The sequence below is a fragment of the Vigna angularis genome, chromosome 1 (assembly GCF_016808095.1).
Source record: "Vigna angularis cultivar LongXiaoDou No.4 chromosome 1, ASM1680809v1, whole genome shotgun sequence".
Lineage (NCBI taxonomy): Eukaryota > Viridiplantae > Streptophyta > Magnoliopsida > Fabales > Fabaceae > Vigna > Vigna angularis.
Window position 1 is genome coordinate 5,046,804 of NC_068970.1, and position 17,171 is coordinate 5,063,974.

A 17,171-nucleotide genomic window follows, 5' to 3' on the forward strand; every position below is an offset into this window, starting at 1 on the left:
CTCCTTCACATGTAAATCATTTTTAAAGTATTAATAAACACATTTTAGTAAAATAATACTACTGTATCAAAAAAATATTAAGAAATTATAAATAATTATTTTTTGGCAAAAAGGGTTTATTAAATCATTAGTAAATATAAATATTTCGTAATATATATTTTGAACAATAATGTTATCTTTTTTATTATGTAATCTACAATCAGTATGTGTAATTTCAAGCTACTTTTTTACATCCATGAAGACCATTAGGATTCATGAGAATACACTGTTCAACATAATAGTCTGAAAACTAATCTACAGATATCAGCAGGCATCCGTAGAGGATTGAAGCGAACTTCACAACTACAATGTGTACGTCTGTTCAATATTAATCCCGATTTACGAAGCTTGTTCGACGGAATTTTACTCTCACTAAGCTTTTCCGTTGAATGTAACCTACCAAACATTTTGTTTTTGTAGCAGTATTCCTAATTTTGAAGCAGACAGACATGTAAGAATTAAAAACAAAATTGTTGATTTGTTTATGGGGTTAAAACTGCGCATTCAAAACACAATTCAAAATTGACATCAAGTCCCAATATAAAGGAAAACCCTGGCTTCAGCAACCTATAATATATAATTACATAGAGGAAGTCAGGCTTAAGGAAGAAGATAGTCCATGTGTGCCACATGCTACAAATCAATGGATGGTGTAACCAAATTACTAGCGCGTTTGATGTCCCAATGCAATTTTACTACAATGACATAGCATAGTCTCTTCAACAATATACTAACCAAAACTTAAATAGGAAGCTGTTAAGTTAGGAGGGCCAGCAAAGATTTAAAGCTTACCTCCCAGCATACAAGGAACTGCAGTCCAATTTCATCAGGGAAGAAAATTCCCTTGCATATTGTTTAATTTGTAACAATGGTGAATCCTGTGAAGAATATTAGAAATACTCCAGAAGATCTCCCTTCAATCTACAAAGGTTGTAATTCATCCATCTACAGAATCTCAGAAGTCAAAATCAACTAGAACGACTATAATATCAGGAAAAATGTTTAGTCCCTATTCACTTCCAAACCTTAATTGGAGACGAGAGAATGAGCGATGCTATTCCCAGAATCTGCCCCATATACCCAAATTAACACAGCAACTGGATTATCTGGTGCAACGTAGACAACAATCAGTTGATCAGATAAGTATCAGTATCAGTTTTTCCAAGACTATCTCGTACAATAATGTGGATAATACCTGGATGAAGCTACAGCAGCAGACCGCTCGTACATCACATTGAATATGTACCTGCAAAAGCAAAACTCCAAAAGAAAACCAAAGAAACAGGGAGAGAGAAGGGAGACCATGAGGGTGGCCAGCCAGGTGTAATTTCAGCAAATGAAAAGCTGATTTTATTAGAAATATTAAATGTATGTACATGAGGTCTTGTTCTCTGATTTGTAAGAGCTACAACCAGGAAGTGTTGGCTAAGATATAATTACCAGGAATGCTAACTTGTACCTTAGAACAAAAAGATCTTTACAGTGGAAGTCATGAACTTTAACACGAGCAAAATCCGAAACAGCTGGAAAGGTCACTCAAAAACAACTTGGAGGGCATAGTCTACCAAAGAATCTATATAACCTAATTGTGGACGGGATTAGCCATAAGACCATCCTATGTAACTAGTCATTTCTTGAACGTACTGTTTGCTTTTGTTATTGGTATACTAAACAGGACTATACAAAAAAGGCAGCTTCAAACTATCATATTCAAGTCCGAGAGATCGTCCATTGGAATTTCAAGGCCGCCCATAAAGTCATCATGATCTTGTAATCCATCATCATCAATATTCAACCATGAACCAAGATCCTGACCTTGGTCATCACCAACACCAAGTACATCCATTCCAGGTAGTTGCAGGTTGGACAAATCAATAGGCTCGTGATCATCCAATCCACCCAAGCCAAACTCATCCTTTTCCTTCGTATTGCTAGTTGTAGGCATTTCATTAGACTTTGGAGTAGAAGATAATGCTGGTTTTGGTTGTTCTGATAACTTCCCAAGGAGGCCATTCACAGAAACTGAATTCTGAGTTGCTTTCTGCTTAGGCTTTGTTTTGGATTTTCTATCACCCTTAGCACTGGATGATGCTGGCCTACCAACTTTTGTGGTTCCATTTCTGGATAGTACCTCCCGGCTGTGCCCCTTTCCATCTCTATCTCTCTCACTCCTCTTTCCTTTGGCACTGCTTGTTACAGAACTTCCAATGCCTGAAGCACTAGAAAGACCAGGAGTACCACCCACATCATCAAGGGACAATTCCCTCTTCTTCACTCTGTTTGACCAGAGATCTTCCTTCCCACTAGTTTGGTCAGATGAATGATTTAAAGCAGGAAGCATATCTGATGAATGGAGGTCATGATTATCCATATTCTGACTAAACTGCGATGGACTCTGTTGTGAACCCATAGAAGCTGCAGAAAGTAAAACAATTAAATTAAAAAAAAAAACAGAGTTTGTCAAGATGTGCAAAAAGATAAACAAGATGAGTTGATGACATAGCACATTAGACAAAGATGTTAAATGCAGTCCCAAAGTTATTAAATTCTAAGCTAAAATAGTGATGCTGAACACAGTTGAATACGAAGAAAGACAGAGTAGATCAGATCAAAGCATTTAATGAAATTGATGGCATCGCTGCAATGTTCGTTTGACAAACACCTACCTGTTCTTGCTTCAACGGAAAGGGAAGAAAGATGAGGTTTCGAAGATTCAGCAAGGAACATATCCTTGAATAAAGGATCACTGAAGCAGCTCTTGCCAGTTTCTTCAAATTGATGGCATCGCTCCAATGTTCGTTTGACAAATCCCAAAGCAGCTTGCTTGGCCATTTTGTTGCTCGTATTTTTCCCACCAGAGGGACTAGGGCCCCAACTAGCCTGTAAATCAACCGTTTGTCAATTTACTCACCCATGTTACCTAATTATAAAATAGTAACAGCAAAGCATTTTGAGCGCAAGTTTTGTAAAACATTAAGGGTAAGGGTTTTAGTTGCAGAGTCTTTTTTCTAGCAAGTAATTACACGATATCTTATCCTCCTTAACCTCCACGACTAACACTTTGGAGCCCAGTGCACGGACCGCCCTTTTATTGAGATTTGACTCTACAAGTAAATGAAAGGCTGGATACTTTCTACTAAAACAATTCAATTATTTCAAACAAGATAATAAGGCATTTCGGTAAAGCATGAATTTTGGTTTTACTGGTAAAGACCAAAGACCAAGAATAGGCAAAATACACCACGTCTCAGCAAAAGTAATAGGCCAAGGATTTCTTGAGACTACATTTTTCAACAGGAGCACAACTAAAATAGCATGCAGAATTAAGATTCAAAAATTGAAAGCACATTATAAACACAAATAGTATTGAATGTTAAGCAGATTACCATGTACTTCTCATAAGCCATCAGTACAAGTTTATCTAGAGCACGTTGCTCAAAGTCCCTGCTAAACAGAAGTTTATATTTCCAATCAGAAGAATGAAGGCCAAATAAGTTAGAATGAGCAAATAATTAGGCTATAAGTGGCAGGGCAATTACTTTTCTTGAAGTTCTTTATCCACTGAGGCAACTCTGAACAATCCATCTAGCAAGCTTTTCTTCTTTGAAATCTGTAAAATACAAGAAATAGAAATCAAAATGAATTACATCCATTAAAAAATGAAGAGCGTCAAATGTTGAATATAATCTATAAATTGAAGGTTTCCATCTCTATGACTGATCTATATACTTATATAATATATAAAATCTACCGTTGCGAAATATCACAACATAAATAATAGTTATGGGAAAAAAAGGATTAGGACAAATAAAAAAGTACAACTTGGCTTCTGCATCAATCAATCAGTACCTGCCCTTGGTAAAGCTCCTCCAACTTAGTAATATCCTCCAATATTCCCTCGTCATCTGTTTGCAACATATCAGGCTTGAAAAACAAAATTAAAATCAGTACCAGAGTACCATATTAAAGATTCAACAGCAAAGGCAAAAACGTCTTGAAGTATATCAATTGGTTGCAAAAATTCAAAGAACAATATAGTTTAAATCTTATGGATTAGGCATTTAGACTCACCTCAGGAACCGGGGCAATTCCAATGCTTTTAAGCTCCAAGAGAATCTTATCATTTATACCCAAACTATCATATTGCATCTCTGAACCGGTAAAGCTAGACATTGATGCTTTATCGTGGAGAAAACCATTTACAGATTTACCAAAGCTTGAATTCAACCCAGTTGGAGGAATACCAATGATATCACTATGAGTTACATCATGTTGTGGCTTGTCTATAATCCTATAACCATTAGAAGCAGAATGACAAGCAAACTGAAAATTTGTTCCCGAGTGGTAATCCAAACCACTCAATTCTGATTGCCCGTCAGGGTCAAATTCAGGATCGAAAGCATCAAACTTGAATTGTTCACTTCCACCACTACACTCCTCCTCTGAGATTAAAGCAGCTATAAGCCTATGACACAGAGGAATCATATTATGACCTCCCTTAGATAGTTGCAACTGTTCTGAAATAACTCCAGCATTCCATTGAGCATCAGATCCAGAATCTCTTTCACAGGCCGTCAACCCATATCCATTGACAATGGTTTCGCAGCCATCTATATTTGAAGGAATGGGAGTTGGCATAGGCGTGCTTGATTCAAGATTTATCTGAAGGAAAGTAAAGTATCAATAAATGTTTAAATAATCTATTCCTATTCTAGGCAGGTCAAATTTTCAAATTAATTTCTTTTTTGCTTTAAATAAATTTTTTTCAAATTAACTTTTATAGAAGCTCTTATCTTATCCAAGAGCTAAGATGTATAAGTTGATATTTTAGCTTATGGAAAAGCTCAATGCGTTCTACCTTCTTTTTTTCTACAAGTGTTTATGAAAGTACTTATTTAAATAATATTTTATATATGCAGAAAATTTAAAAAAAAAAAAAAAAAAAACTCCCCACTGGTTCTCAGATATGAGCCTAATCAGCCAACTACAACAAGCATTTTCATATTCTGGCTTAGCTTAACCTGAACAAAACAGTAAGTGCAGCCAGCTAATATAGTTATTGTTAGGAAGTCCGATATCGTGTGCCTCAATTCTTAGAGTGCAAATTAATATCTGTTGAGTAACTAGACTTAATGTCAATTGGTTCTAAAATGAAATTTATCATATGAAGATGACAATGTCAGACTTCATTGTCTGCCTTAATTCTTGAATTGTGGCTTTATGTATTTATTGCACAACTTCACTTGTTGTCAATTGGTTTCAAGATGAAATATGACAGTTATGAAATTACCTTTGGATGCATACAGAACTGATCAGTGTCAATGTCACATTAAACTATAACAGTAAATGACTGCACTGTATTTCATCTTCTATATCATACCTATGACACCACATAAATATCTATACCAAAAGGAAACATTGCATGCTTCATCTGGTCGATATTTGATATTTCTTAGTAATAATACTGATGTATTCTATAGGCATCATTGCATATAATAGAACTAATAAAAAGATCTAACAAAATAAATAAACCTGCAAGTATTCAACAATAGCACACGGGTATGGTATCCTGATTAATAAGTACTATTACTGAATAAAAATATATTGCTGAAATGTACTTTTTTTCTGAAATTATAGGCTAAAAGAGTCAGCATTACAACAAATCCAACACAGAAGAAAATGTTCAAGTTAAAAACTTGGTCCGTACACTCTGAATATTTTTTTATTTCATCCGTACATGAATAAACTTCACATATTCATCACTATATTAAAAAATTCACGAAATATGTCTATTGTAACGACCAAAATATAGTATTTTTATACAAGACCAAAATGAACAAAGGAATTGTAAAATTTCTTCATGAAAAACTAAAACAGAAACATTGCCAACTGCCATGCACAGGAACCAAATCTAATATCAATTTATCAACAATAGTGATGTCTGCTAAATTTTGAATGTTGATCATTTTGTTAAAAATGTTCACTAAATGTGTCTAGTGTAAGGGAAAAAACATAGTACTTTTTTCTTTTCATTTGAAGACAAAATCAAGTAATGAAGAGTTAAATTTCTTCATCTAAGAACTAAAGCGGAAAACATTGTCAACTGAGAAGTATAGGGACCAAATCTGACACCGGTAATGAACAATAAGAACTTATCCACATGCAGTTGATTTCATATAAGGACCAAAGTATAGAGTTTTTCATGTGGGAGTAACAACAAAAGAGGTGTCACTAGGGACCGATTAATTAATTTCAGAAAAATAGTTGTCATTTGTAACCGTTGAGAAGGTAAAGATTACCTTTTGCTTCCAGTAAGAAATATCCTCCTCAGTTATCAAACTGAAGAAAGGCTCCATCTGCCTCCAGAAGGGGCTGGAAAAAGTATGAGCTGCAGTAACAAGAAAATACAAAAGAACTCCATAAGGGAGAAATTTTTAGGCTGCAAATATATAAAAAAGTATTCAATGAGATTCATACCAGAGTTGATAAGACCCTTTACAGCAGCCAGCAGCTCTTCATGTCCATCTTCTGACCCAACTAAACCAAATAAACCAAAAGTGAATAACAATATACTTGTACTGCAGTTAAAAATTTAGTCCATTAATCTCTTCTAGAAGAATGAACTAGTACCAAAAAAATCTGTGGCTGCATTAATAGTAGGCTTTTGACGTGCATAGGCCTTGCGATCAGAAAGTTTCCTGGATGGTGGACGACCTGCCTTGCTGCAAGGATTTCATCAAGTCATGGACTTTAATCCATCTGCCCAAATAAATTGTCAAACAACTTAAACAAATTTCTCAGATAGAAGGATGGAACCTTTCATTCTTATCAGATAGTCTTGCACTTCTAAGTTGCTTTGCAGTTCCAATATTCCCAAGCTTCTCAGATGTCATTGGCATTAGTGACCTTGTGGCAGTAAGACTGCGTCCAGTCCTCCCTTGCCTCCTAACACCATCTCCATGTTCTTCAGAAACAAGCTTATTCTTTCTTGTCGGTAATACCAAGTTAGACACCTTTTGAACGTTTTGTCCAGATTTCTGATCTATCTCTTCCGGCTTCCTACCCTTTTCTTTTGGTTTAGTGTCAGCCACCCCTGACTCTTCACTTTCAGATAAGGCAGCTGAAGATGAAGGATCAGCTTTTAATTTAATTTGCTGGATAGAACTGCCAGCCAAGCGTCTGGAAAATCCTAACCCCAGATCATTACCAGCAACATCAGATGCAGTATCTAAAGCTGGAGCTTCATCATTGTTTGAAACAATAGACATGAAATTTGTTCTTCTGGCAGTGCGAGAGCTCTTTTGTGGCCTCTGCCAGGGTACAACAGGCGGGGAAGATGACCTTGCAGAAGCCACACGCTTGCGATTGTTAGCAGCAGCAGGTGGCTTCGTAGCACAGTGAGAGAGTTCCCAATCGTTAGGAACAGCTGCTCTATGGACAACTGGTGACAACTTGGGGGCAACTCCTGAACCAGACCGTGGAGCCCGAATAGCCGTATTCATTTTTGCACTAGCAGTAGGACTGGCTGAATTAAACTCATCACGTGCAGTTGCCCTGGGCATCCATATAACATAAATACTGAATAAATCATCCATTACATAAAAAATATCACTCAGACAAAGAGACATTTGAAGTATAATCAATTGAACAACCACACCTAACAAAATGAAAATAAGGAGACAATGAGAAAGCGACATGAAGCAAAATTGTAAAGGACAATTATTATTCCTAAAAGCAAGAAAGAAAATAAAGAAGATATAGGATCCACGGCTTGTGTTTACTTGTTTACAGCTCTGAAATTCACCCTTTCCTTGTCTGAACCAACAGGGCGACCTCGCCTATCATTGACAGGGGAATTGTTATATTGGTTGTTTCTGGGGGTAGAGGCTCGTATGCCCAACCCAGCTTGTTGAGAGACACCATCTGATTTTCCAGCCCCAACAGTTCCATTGGAAACTCCTGACCTGCAAGAAAATAGTGAAATTATTATATTTATAAGCTAGGTTAGAGCACTATAATCAGTTAGAATTGCTTATAAATATAAATATAAACTGTTATATCATACATGTTATCATCCATCAGAGATTTTAAAGACATTGTTCTTAAATCAATAAAATCCCTCACAACTGTATTCTCTTTCTTAGACAAAAGTCATTTCACTATAAATACTCGGAGAAGAGAACTCCATTACAGTTATTGTCTATAATTTATTTTCATTCTCCATTTAAAGCATATAGCAGGAAACAGGAGGCCAGAATTCATGAAACTGAGCAATTTATACAGTTATCAGGTAGTTGATTAAAGAGATTCAACATCATTGTTTTATATGATTCGCTCTTGGGATATAACATTTCTTTCATATTTTCCCTTTTGTGAGGGAAAACTGTTGTAGGCTCAGATTTGAATATTTGTTATTTCTTTTATATAGAGTAACCTTTCAGATCAATATGGCATGCAATAAAACCTTTTGAGCAACACTAACATGTCTTTTTTTAAAGGATGTTTTCATTATCTTCAATTCTCCCACATATAACAAAATAAAAATATGTAACTCGTTCGTACCTAAAAGAATGAGAATCATTACTCAATTTTGACCGAGAATCAGTAACAAGTCTTTGTTGCATTCCCTGTTTAGTTTCTTGGAAGGTGTTAACAGGTTTAGTCAATGTTGTACTTGGAGAACCATCTAGTTTGATGCAGGAACGCTTCTTCTTCATTTTTGTCTTTTCCCAACCATCACCAACAATAGGTAAGGTTCGTTCTTCACTCTGAACTGCACCATTGCTGGTAATCCGTGACTTTTCCTTGTCTCTGTCAACTGGGCCTGATGGCCTGACAAGAGAATTAGTCCTCACATCCATCTGAAATTTATCAAGACATGTTAGTGTTGCTCAAAAGGTTTTATTGCATGCCATATTGATCTGAAAGGTTACTCTATATAAAAGAAAGAACAAATATTCAAATCTGAGCCTACAACAGTTTTCCCTCACAAAAACCTAAAAACTAAAATGTAGAATATACTATATTTCACTCCTTTCACAGAAAAAAAAATGAGAAGGCATAAGCAAACATAATGCTGTTGGAAACCTACTTACAAACTTCAGGAAGAACACATAATGTATACAGATAAATAAATATATATATATATATATATATATATATATATATATAAATAAATAAATATATATATATGTGTGTGTGTGTGTGTGTGTGTGTGTGTGTGTGTGTGTGTGTATAATTTTATAATTCCAGACATAAAGTGATATCCACAAAAATGTCACTGGAGAAATGTTCTAGCAGGCACATTTAAACTAAAGCAGTTTCAAGGTAAATCACAGTTAGGAACAAATGTTGCAAAATAAAAAATATACAACTGGTAGATATATAACGTTGTATGTGACTACAGTATTTATTTTAAATATCCAGACAGTATGAAAATGAATATGCAATTATAGGAAGAATTAAAGAAGAGTGAAATTGAGCATGTTAACACTTGCAAACAAGAATGGGGAAAATCACCTAAGACACATACCCTAACATCAACCATAGAAGTTCGAGTACGCTTGTTTGGAACAACACTTTTGGTTCGTTCTTCTGACTTTTGCTGCTCAAGTTCAAAACCACCTGTCACAGGATGACCTTGAACACCACCCTTACCCATGCTTGACCCCAAGACTGGGCGATCACTTGACATGACATTAGAACGGTCATTAGAGAAACTTTCAGCTCGAGATCTTTTCTTTAAAGTTATAGTTGGGAAAACTTCATGAAATACTGATAAAGCTTCACTAAACATTTTCACACGATCCCTGTTGAATACAGCATATAATGAAATGTTATAAACTTAATTACACACATCCAACTACAATGTATGTAACAAAACCTACAAAGAACTACCTCGCCCTCATTGAGCTTGCTCCCAAAATATCCTTGAGTCGTTTCATGTCTTCTGGTACTGGCGATGGCAGTAGCTTGCCTTTTGAAGAACTAGATGGAGATTCATCGGGTGAAATTCCAAGAGCAGCATTGACATGTCGCTTATATTCCACTTGACGATTAGACTTATGATCTAGTGTTAAGTACTTTGGATCAAAATGCACATAATTGAAGAAGTTCTCTACTTCCCCACGTGTTGCTGGAGAACTGCTTCTTAACATGTTAGAAAGAGAAGACAGAGCTGAATTTTCCATGCTTTCCCGAAAGCTACCTGATCTATCTAATGAAGCAGTTATGTGGGATCCACGTTGCCCAGGGTACAATGGTCTATCTGGGCTACTAGAAGGTGGATCAAACTTGCCAGATGCCATTGCCCTAGTTCCCATACATCCTTTGAGTTAAAAATAGAGAACAGAGAGTGGTGCATGACAAAGATGCGGCACTCTGGCACATAAAGGGCAAATTTAAATAACAAAAGAACAACTGGCCAAAGCACCTGAAAGGGCAAAATAATCACAGAAAAGTTAAATTCTTCTTTGGCAAAGATATGGGACATTTATGTAAACCCCAATTCATCATAGGTATGATTTGGGATAGCAAATAAGTACTCATACTCAAGTGCAACACAAACAGGTATGACAAAAAAAAAACTTAAAGGAATTCATAGGTAAAAGTTTGTAATATGTACAAGGCTTATCTGAATGGTTAAGATTGTATTATATTCTCATTACAAATCTCTCAGGATTCTATAGTAAAAAAGACAAAATATATGATACACATTCGAATAATTTCCACATATGATGCAAAAAATCAACTTAAATGTCAAAAATTGATATACATAAAATCAACTACCAGTGCCAGCACTCTAATAGAAAGCTACTCAAAGAGATACTCTCAAAAAATCATAGCTATTCGTATCTAAAACTCCATTCTAGTAGACAAATCTCATAAAAAGTGGATTAAATTGCATCATATATTTGACAGAATCTACTCTGTATAAGACTAGGTCCTCATCCTTATATTACTAATTAATCATTTTTCCATATAGTATACCATTTCAACAAATAAAAACAAAATAGAAGGCTTGTTTGTTGGTGAATTTATTAAAGAAAAATATTTTAAAAATACAATATTAATATTCTTTTGAAAAGGAAAAATAAACAAAATAAGTCATTTTAGTGGTTTCTTTAGGAGAAATAATTACTCCAGGAAAAAAAATACTTAAAAAACTATAGTATAGAATCACTTTATTTTATACCATAAATCTCAAAAATAAAATCTCACTTTATTTAGTAATATACATACACCACCACAACAAGTCCTTGCAGCACTTGAATCTCCTCCTAAGTAAATTTAACAATCAAAGTTACGGTTGAAGTGAGACTAAGGGTTGAAAATTGTTTAAAAAAGGTTTGTACAGTCAGGTGTGTTTTGGTGGTGCAAATTACAGAACAAAGGAATATTACCATGAAGTGTACGTTTGTATTTCGGTTCAGTTGACCTGAACATGGATCCCACACACTATCTCTTTCTCAGTTTACTATCAAAAAGTGGGAAACTACTTCCGTTCAACTGAGTTGTAGCGGATTTCCCAATAAACCCTAAGTTGTTAACAGACACTCCCATTCAATAATGGGGTAAAACGATTCATATGAGGATGAATACGAATTTTTCCAACTCCACAACAGTCAACATTAATTCCGACCGTAGAACATACTAGCAAGCTCAGAATATGCAGGTCAGACTGCACATACTTTACCAAGCAACGTGACCATATAAAAAATATATATTTAACTTTACAGAAATAAATGTTTAATTGGCTTCATGGTGAATTCTTACAAGTTACAACAAATGCTACGAAGATTTGTCAACAATACCCTACACACGTAAACCACTGGCCAGAACAATTTATGCTGACTAGACTTCAAACACCAATCTAAGCCATTAATTAGACTGTTTTTATCCCACTCACGAGACAAAACAGAATGTCAATCTTTACAAATAATCGACATAGTTTCCGAATAAAACAGTTTCAAGTCCCGCCCACCGAATGTGCCAAGCAGAAGCAAACATCAGACAAACACTTTAGTTTACAATCTTTCCTTCCTATACTCCTGCCCATCTTCTCTCGCTCTTAAGTATACTTCCCCAGTTCAATGTACTACCTATCTATAAGCAATGAGGGCGCATTAAAATTTATCATGTAGTCTTTACTTTTGAATATATGATAAAAACACAATGCAATAAAAAAGGTAATTTTGGTCAATTAATATCCCCAGTGGTAAACTATTTGACATAGAAAACAACAGAAAAAAAAAATGCATGAATCAACAAGATAGCTCGCGTTGCCTATGCTGGAGCAAGTCCATTCAAGTAGATACCCCTTCTGTAGCTCTCCCCTGTTGCCTCCATCTAAATTCGGTCGAAAGCACGATTTTAATTTCAATTATCTTTTCAAGCAAGAAGACGAAACCCTAGCGTTGAATCAACGGAAAACGACAAAAGGAGAATAACGAACTACCTTGGTTTTGCAGTAAAAGCATTACGAATTGCATAAAAGGAAAACCCTAGAAGTTGAATCAAGAGAATTGAAAAGAAGAAAAAAAAATATAGCGAAGTTCAAATTTGAAGACCTTGAATGTGGCAACGAGGAGAGAGTGGAATTGACGATTGAAGGAATCGAAGAGAAGTTGGAATTAGGAGGATTTGAGTTGCCCGACGCTGAGTTGGAGCTCCAAATTCGTACGAGGCGAAGCCATGGAGTCCGGTGTTTTGATCATGATCGCCAACAATTGGACCGACTTCAAATTACCCTTTTCCCCATCTTTTCTCCTTTTCCCAAACTAGGATCTTCGCTAAAGTAAGGGCATTTTAGTAATATCATTCTTCAACATCGTATAACTGGCATTGTGTTACAATACATGTGCCATGATTATTATGGCATCATGTAAATTATTGTAATCAGCTATATTACAATTAGTTAAGATTCAGCTCTTTTTTATTCCAAAACAAAATCACTGCCCAGAATAATAAATTACAAGATCAACATAAAAATTACAATAAACTTTTGTATCACCTCTTACATATGATGAGTAATACATAATATTATAAATAATATATATATATGATATATATTTGTTTAAATTATTAAGAAGCAGTGTATATATATTGTCTCATCTTATAATTAAAAGTAGATATGATAATATATTGGCTAAGACTCTTCAAAATTAACTTTTGATGTGTTCTTGCTTTGATATATTGTTTTTTTTTAATTATTACAAGTAGAAAAGTAATAAATCAGATATATAATTAATATTAAATGTTTTATAATAAGAAATATGAACACACACACATATATATATATATATATATAATATTTTCATATCTTATTGAACTAAACTATTTTGAAATTCTCTTCTTGTCTATTGGAAGACTTTTAGATTGTGTAATTTAGGTTGATTATTTGTAGACCAACATATGATTGACTATTTTTGTTCGATATACATAGTATGAATGGTCTTTTTCTATCCTTAAGACTATTGAAGAGTTTAATTTTAAAAATTATAACGTTTTTACTATTATTTTCTCTCCAATTATTAATTATCTAGACATAATTTTGAAAAAATATATAATTACAAGCAAATTTAAGGTTATTAATTAAGTTAATCTTTTCTTAACAAAGTGTAATTTAATTATAAGTGCCTTATGTTTAATAACGGAATAAGTAATGTCATTTATTAATCCAACTAATTTTGCAAGGATTGTATATTAGACTAATGTGATAAGATAAACACTAAAATAAAGTAATCATATGTTTTATTTTAACAAAATAAGTCCATTTGAGTGTTTAAACTTAAGTAATGATGTAACATATGTCAATCCTGAATATGTAATTGTAAATCATTTTTGAAGAAGAAACGAAAAGAAATTAAAGTAGAATAAAAAAATTATATATAAATTTCAGGGCTTAACTCTTCTAAAAGGAAGATAATGCACTTTAAAATAAAGTGCAACGATAGTCGACTATTGTAAATATCATTAGTTTTAGATTTTGCTAAACATGTATTTAATCGTGTAATAATTTTGAACTGTATACTTCATAATCAGTTACTATTATTGCATTTTGGCTGTCTTTCGATTTTTTCACATTCTTTTAAATATTTGGTAATTACATAATTTACACTGTATGAATTTACTTGATAACGAATATTGTATAATTATAACTTGTACTCGAGTTTGTATGGACCTTTTGTCTTAATTTTAAATTTTAATAAAATCATTATTAATAGTATGATTTCTAGGGGTTTTTTTTATATTCTTTTATCTTATTTATGGGATTTTTTATTTTTTAAAAATATTTCTTATTTTAATCTTTGAATTTTATCATCATATTTTCTTACTTTTAATGTTATGTGGTGAGAGTCGAGTTTACAGTCCATGTTTGGTCATGAACAGGAAAGAAATTAATCTTGTATGTGAACAGGTGATGATAATCCTTTAAGGGCTTTGGTTTTAAAGAGCTTAGAAATTACTTATTTATATATTTTTTTTATAATGATTATTTTATTAATGTGAACAGATCAATATACAATTTTATAGATATATTTAGAGGACGAGAACCATCAATTACAATAGTAGGAAGTTTTTGAAAATATTAGTAATAATTAATCTTTATATAGAGTTTTGTTAGTTTAATATGATTATATAAAAATCATATGTTTATAGTATTAAGCTTTTAAAATAAACTAACATTTTAAAGAATAATTTTCTAAACTCATACTAATTAAGTCGTAGCACTCCAAATTAGATTGTTAGAAGCAAAAACAATTTTTTTTCTTTCTGTTTCCATACACAGTTAAAGTGTTTAAATTAAATGTTTGGAACTTTAATTATGTGTTACACAAGTAGGCAAGTAAAAAAGAAATCATATAAAAAAATAGTGCATATCTGCAGCTTCAATAACCTTTTTGACCCATATGTACTTTAAAGTTTTGCGAAAGAAAAAGAAAAAGAAGATATTAACACGTTACGATGAATGGTAGTTTTTTCTTTTTTCAAAATAATCTTTCTATTAACTCAGTACCATATATAATTGTTATTGTTTATTTTCTTCTCCATTTCAAACCATATGAAAATCATTCTTCAGCGCTTTAGAGAGGGAAGTAGAATTCGAGATTTTTGTTTTATAGAACATTTGTGCAATGAAAGTTAAATTTCTATTTTGAGTTTCGTATATTTATTTTTACTTTAATTTTTTGTGATGGTATCATGAGTTTAAGTTTTACCTATTAAATAATAATAATAACTCATAAATTAAAGACTTACCGGTAAAGACTCTAGAAATGTCTCTAGCAGCATTGTCCTATCAATTTTTGTGTTTGATTGTTAAAAATTTTATACCAGAATCTAAATTATTAGATTGTTGTTGTTTTTATTGTACTATGTTGAACATTAAAAATATATTAATATTGATATATTAACTTTTTAAAAATATCAAAATTAATGTCCATATTGATGTATTTTAAATTAATAAAAATATAATAAAGAATTCAAATTACACTCGAATCCACTATTTCAAGTCCCTAATGTTAATATTTCCTAAATCTTTTAATTAGACCAAATTATATACTAGAAAAAGAAACATACAATGAGAAACCATTTCTCGAGATGTTACCAAGATCTTTCTAGAAGGTAAATAACTTAAGGCAAAATCTTTTAGTTTTTTAAGGCTATGTTCAATATAGAGGTCCAATTTGAAAGAAAAAAAAATAGATGAATTTGAAAAGATTTAAAAGTGACTTAATGATTTTTTTAAAGCATTTAAAAATGAATGAGAATAAATTCTTAAATAAAGTTTGTAAAAATTAATGTTAGATTTGATCCATATAATAAATAAAGAAAATGATTTAATTGATATAAATTAAATATTGACAAAATATTCTTAGTAATAAAAGTAATATTAAATGATAATTGTTAATAGTATATATAATTGTTAAAATTATTATAAGGAGAAAAAAAAATTAAATGAAAAAGAAATTGTATTAAGTAACGTGGTAATCAAATAAGGGAGCTTTGAACCGAATAACTACTTTTGGAACCGAATAAGGGACATTGTATTTGAATACACTCCTGTAAGAGAGGTTCTAATCGAATACACCCCTGTAAGAGAGGCTCTGATTGAATACACCCCGTGTGAAATCGAATATGAGTGCTTCATTCCTTGCTAGAACCGAATACACTTGCTTGTGGAATCAAATACAAGTCCTTCCTTTTATGCAAATGGCTTGGAATCAAATAAGCCTCCATGGAAGCGATTCCAACAACAACATTTACATCCTCCCACCCACGTTCATCTGCAACCTCCATCAAAACAACATTTATCATAATATATCATGGAATTTTGTCATTTCATCTTTAATCATCGTAAATTCGAGTAAGATGCAAAGATATTCAAATCTATGCAATTTCTCAAATTTGCACCCTCACTTGTTTTTAAATCAATATAAGTGAATACGGTAAACCTCACAAATCAATAATCGCGGATCATGTTAATAAGAACATCCATAACACAACATAAAAATTTTAATTGCTTTTACATAAATTATACTATAATTGAATTCTTAATTGTTTCACGGACAATAATTTGGTTAACTTAATAAAGAAAAACACTTAAAAGTCTATAAATTTTACAACTAACAGTAAGAACGAGATACATATATCACATCAATAGAGTAATTGTTTTACATTTAGCTTGAAAAATCATCTAGAGATTGTATCAAGCTAGACTAAAAATAAAATTGCATAAAGTGAATGGTAATGTTATGTCATGTAAACTAACCTTATTATTAAATTGGTTTATTTAACTTTTCTGTTTAATTTATAATATTAAAACATACATATTTGAATGTACAATAAATCAATGAATGAAATATATTTTAAGATACTGATAGCTTATTTCTTTTAATAATTTAAAAATCTTATAGTTTTAATTCATTGGAAAGTATTTTAGCAATTATATTTGAATTTCATACATGTAGAGATCCTTTCTACATGAGTTGGATTTGGATGGAGAGATTAATAATCTCTAAAGTTTGAATTACTCGTATAGAAACCTAACACCAATTTTTATATAAAATCTTAAAACTAAATGTATATGAACTTTCTTTTTTAAAAATGACACTCGTTTTTTTTATGCT

General features: G+C 32.5%; 1 protein-coding gene across 2 annotated transcripts; it reads right to left on the reverse strand.

The window, feature by feature from the left end:
* Positions 1-1,366: 1,366 nt before the first annotated feature.
* On the reverse strand, positions 1,367-12,775 carry LOC108338082 (uncharacterized). 2 transcript variants are annotated; one of them, XM_017574776.2, is made up of 15 exons: positions 12,609-12,775; positions 9,937-10,471; positions 9,572-9,848; positions 8,602-8,900; positions 7,821-8,003; positions 6,856-7,593; positions 6,670-6,761; positions 6,517-6,576; positions 6,339-6,427; positions 4,111-4,701; positions 3,889-3,963; positions 3,579-3,649; positions 3,426-3,483; positions 2,706-2,919; positions 1,367-2,454 (listed from the first exon to the last, which is right to left on the reverse strand). In XM_017574776.2, exons 2-15 carry the CDS (start codon positions 10,359-10,361, stop codon positions 1,736-1,738), a joined length of 3,891 nt encoding a protein of 1,296 aa, XP_017430265.1. In that variant the 5' UTR covers positions 10,362-10,471; positions 12,609-12,775; the 3' UTR covers positions 1,367-1,735. The 2 variants fall into 2 exon arrangements, with proteins under 2 accessions (XP_017430265.1, XP_017430264.1); XM_017574775.2 differs by having other exon boundaries at positions 3,426-3,486.
* Positions 12,776-17,171: the final 4,396 nt, after the last annotated feature.

Bases quoted from the DNA above. Each gene is read 5' to 3' on its own strand.
- LOC108338082 (XM_017574775.2), bottom strand. From the start codon at position 10,361: ATGGGAACTAGGGCAATGGCATCTGGCAAGTTTGATCCACCTTCTAGT. The intron at 8,004-8,601 runs GTACGAACGAGT...ATTTTCTTGCAG, and splicing joins AATGATTCTCATTCTTTTAG to GTCAGGAGTTTCCAATGGAA. The intron at 7,594-7,820 runs GTAAACACAAGC...ATGGATGCCCAG, and splicing joins AATTTCAGAGCTGTAAACAA to GGCAACTGCACGTGATGAGT.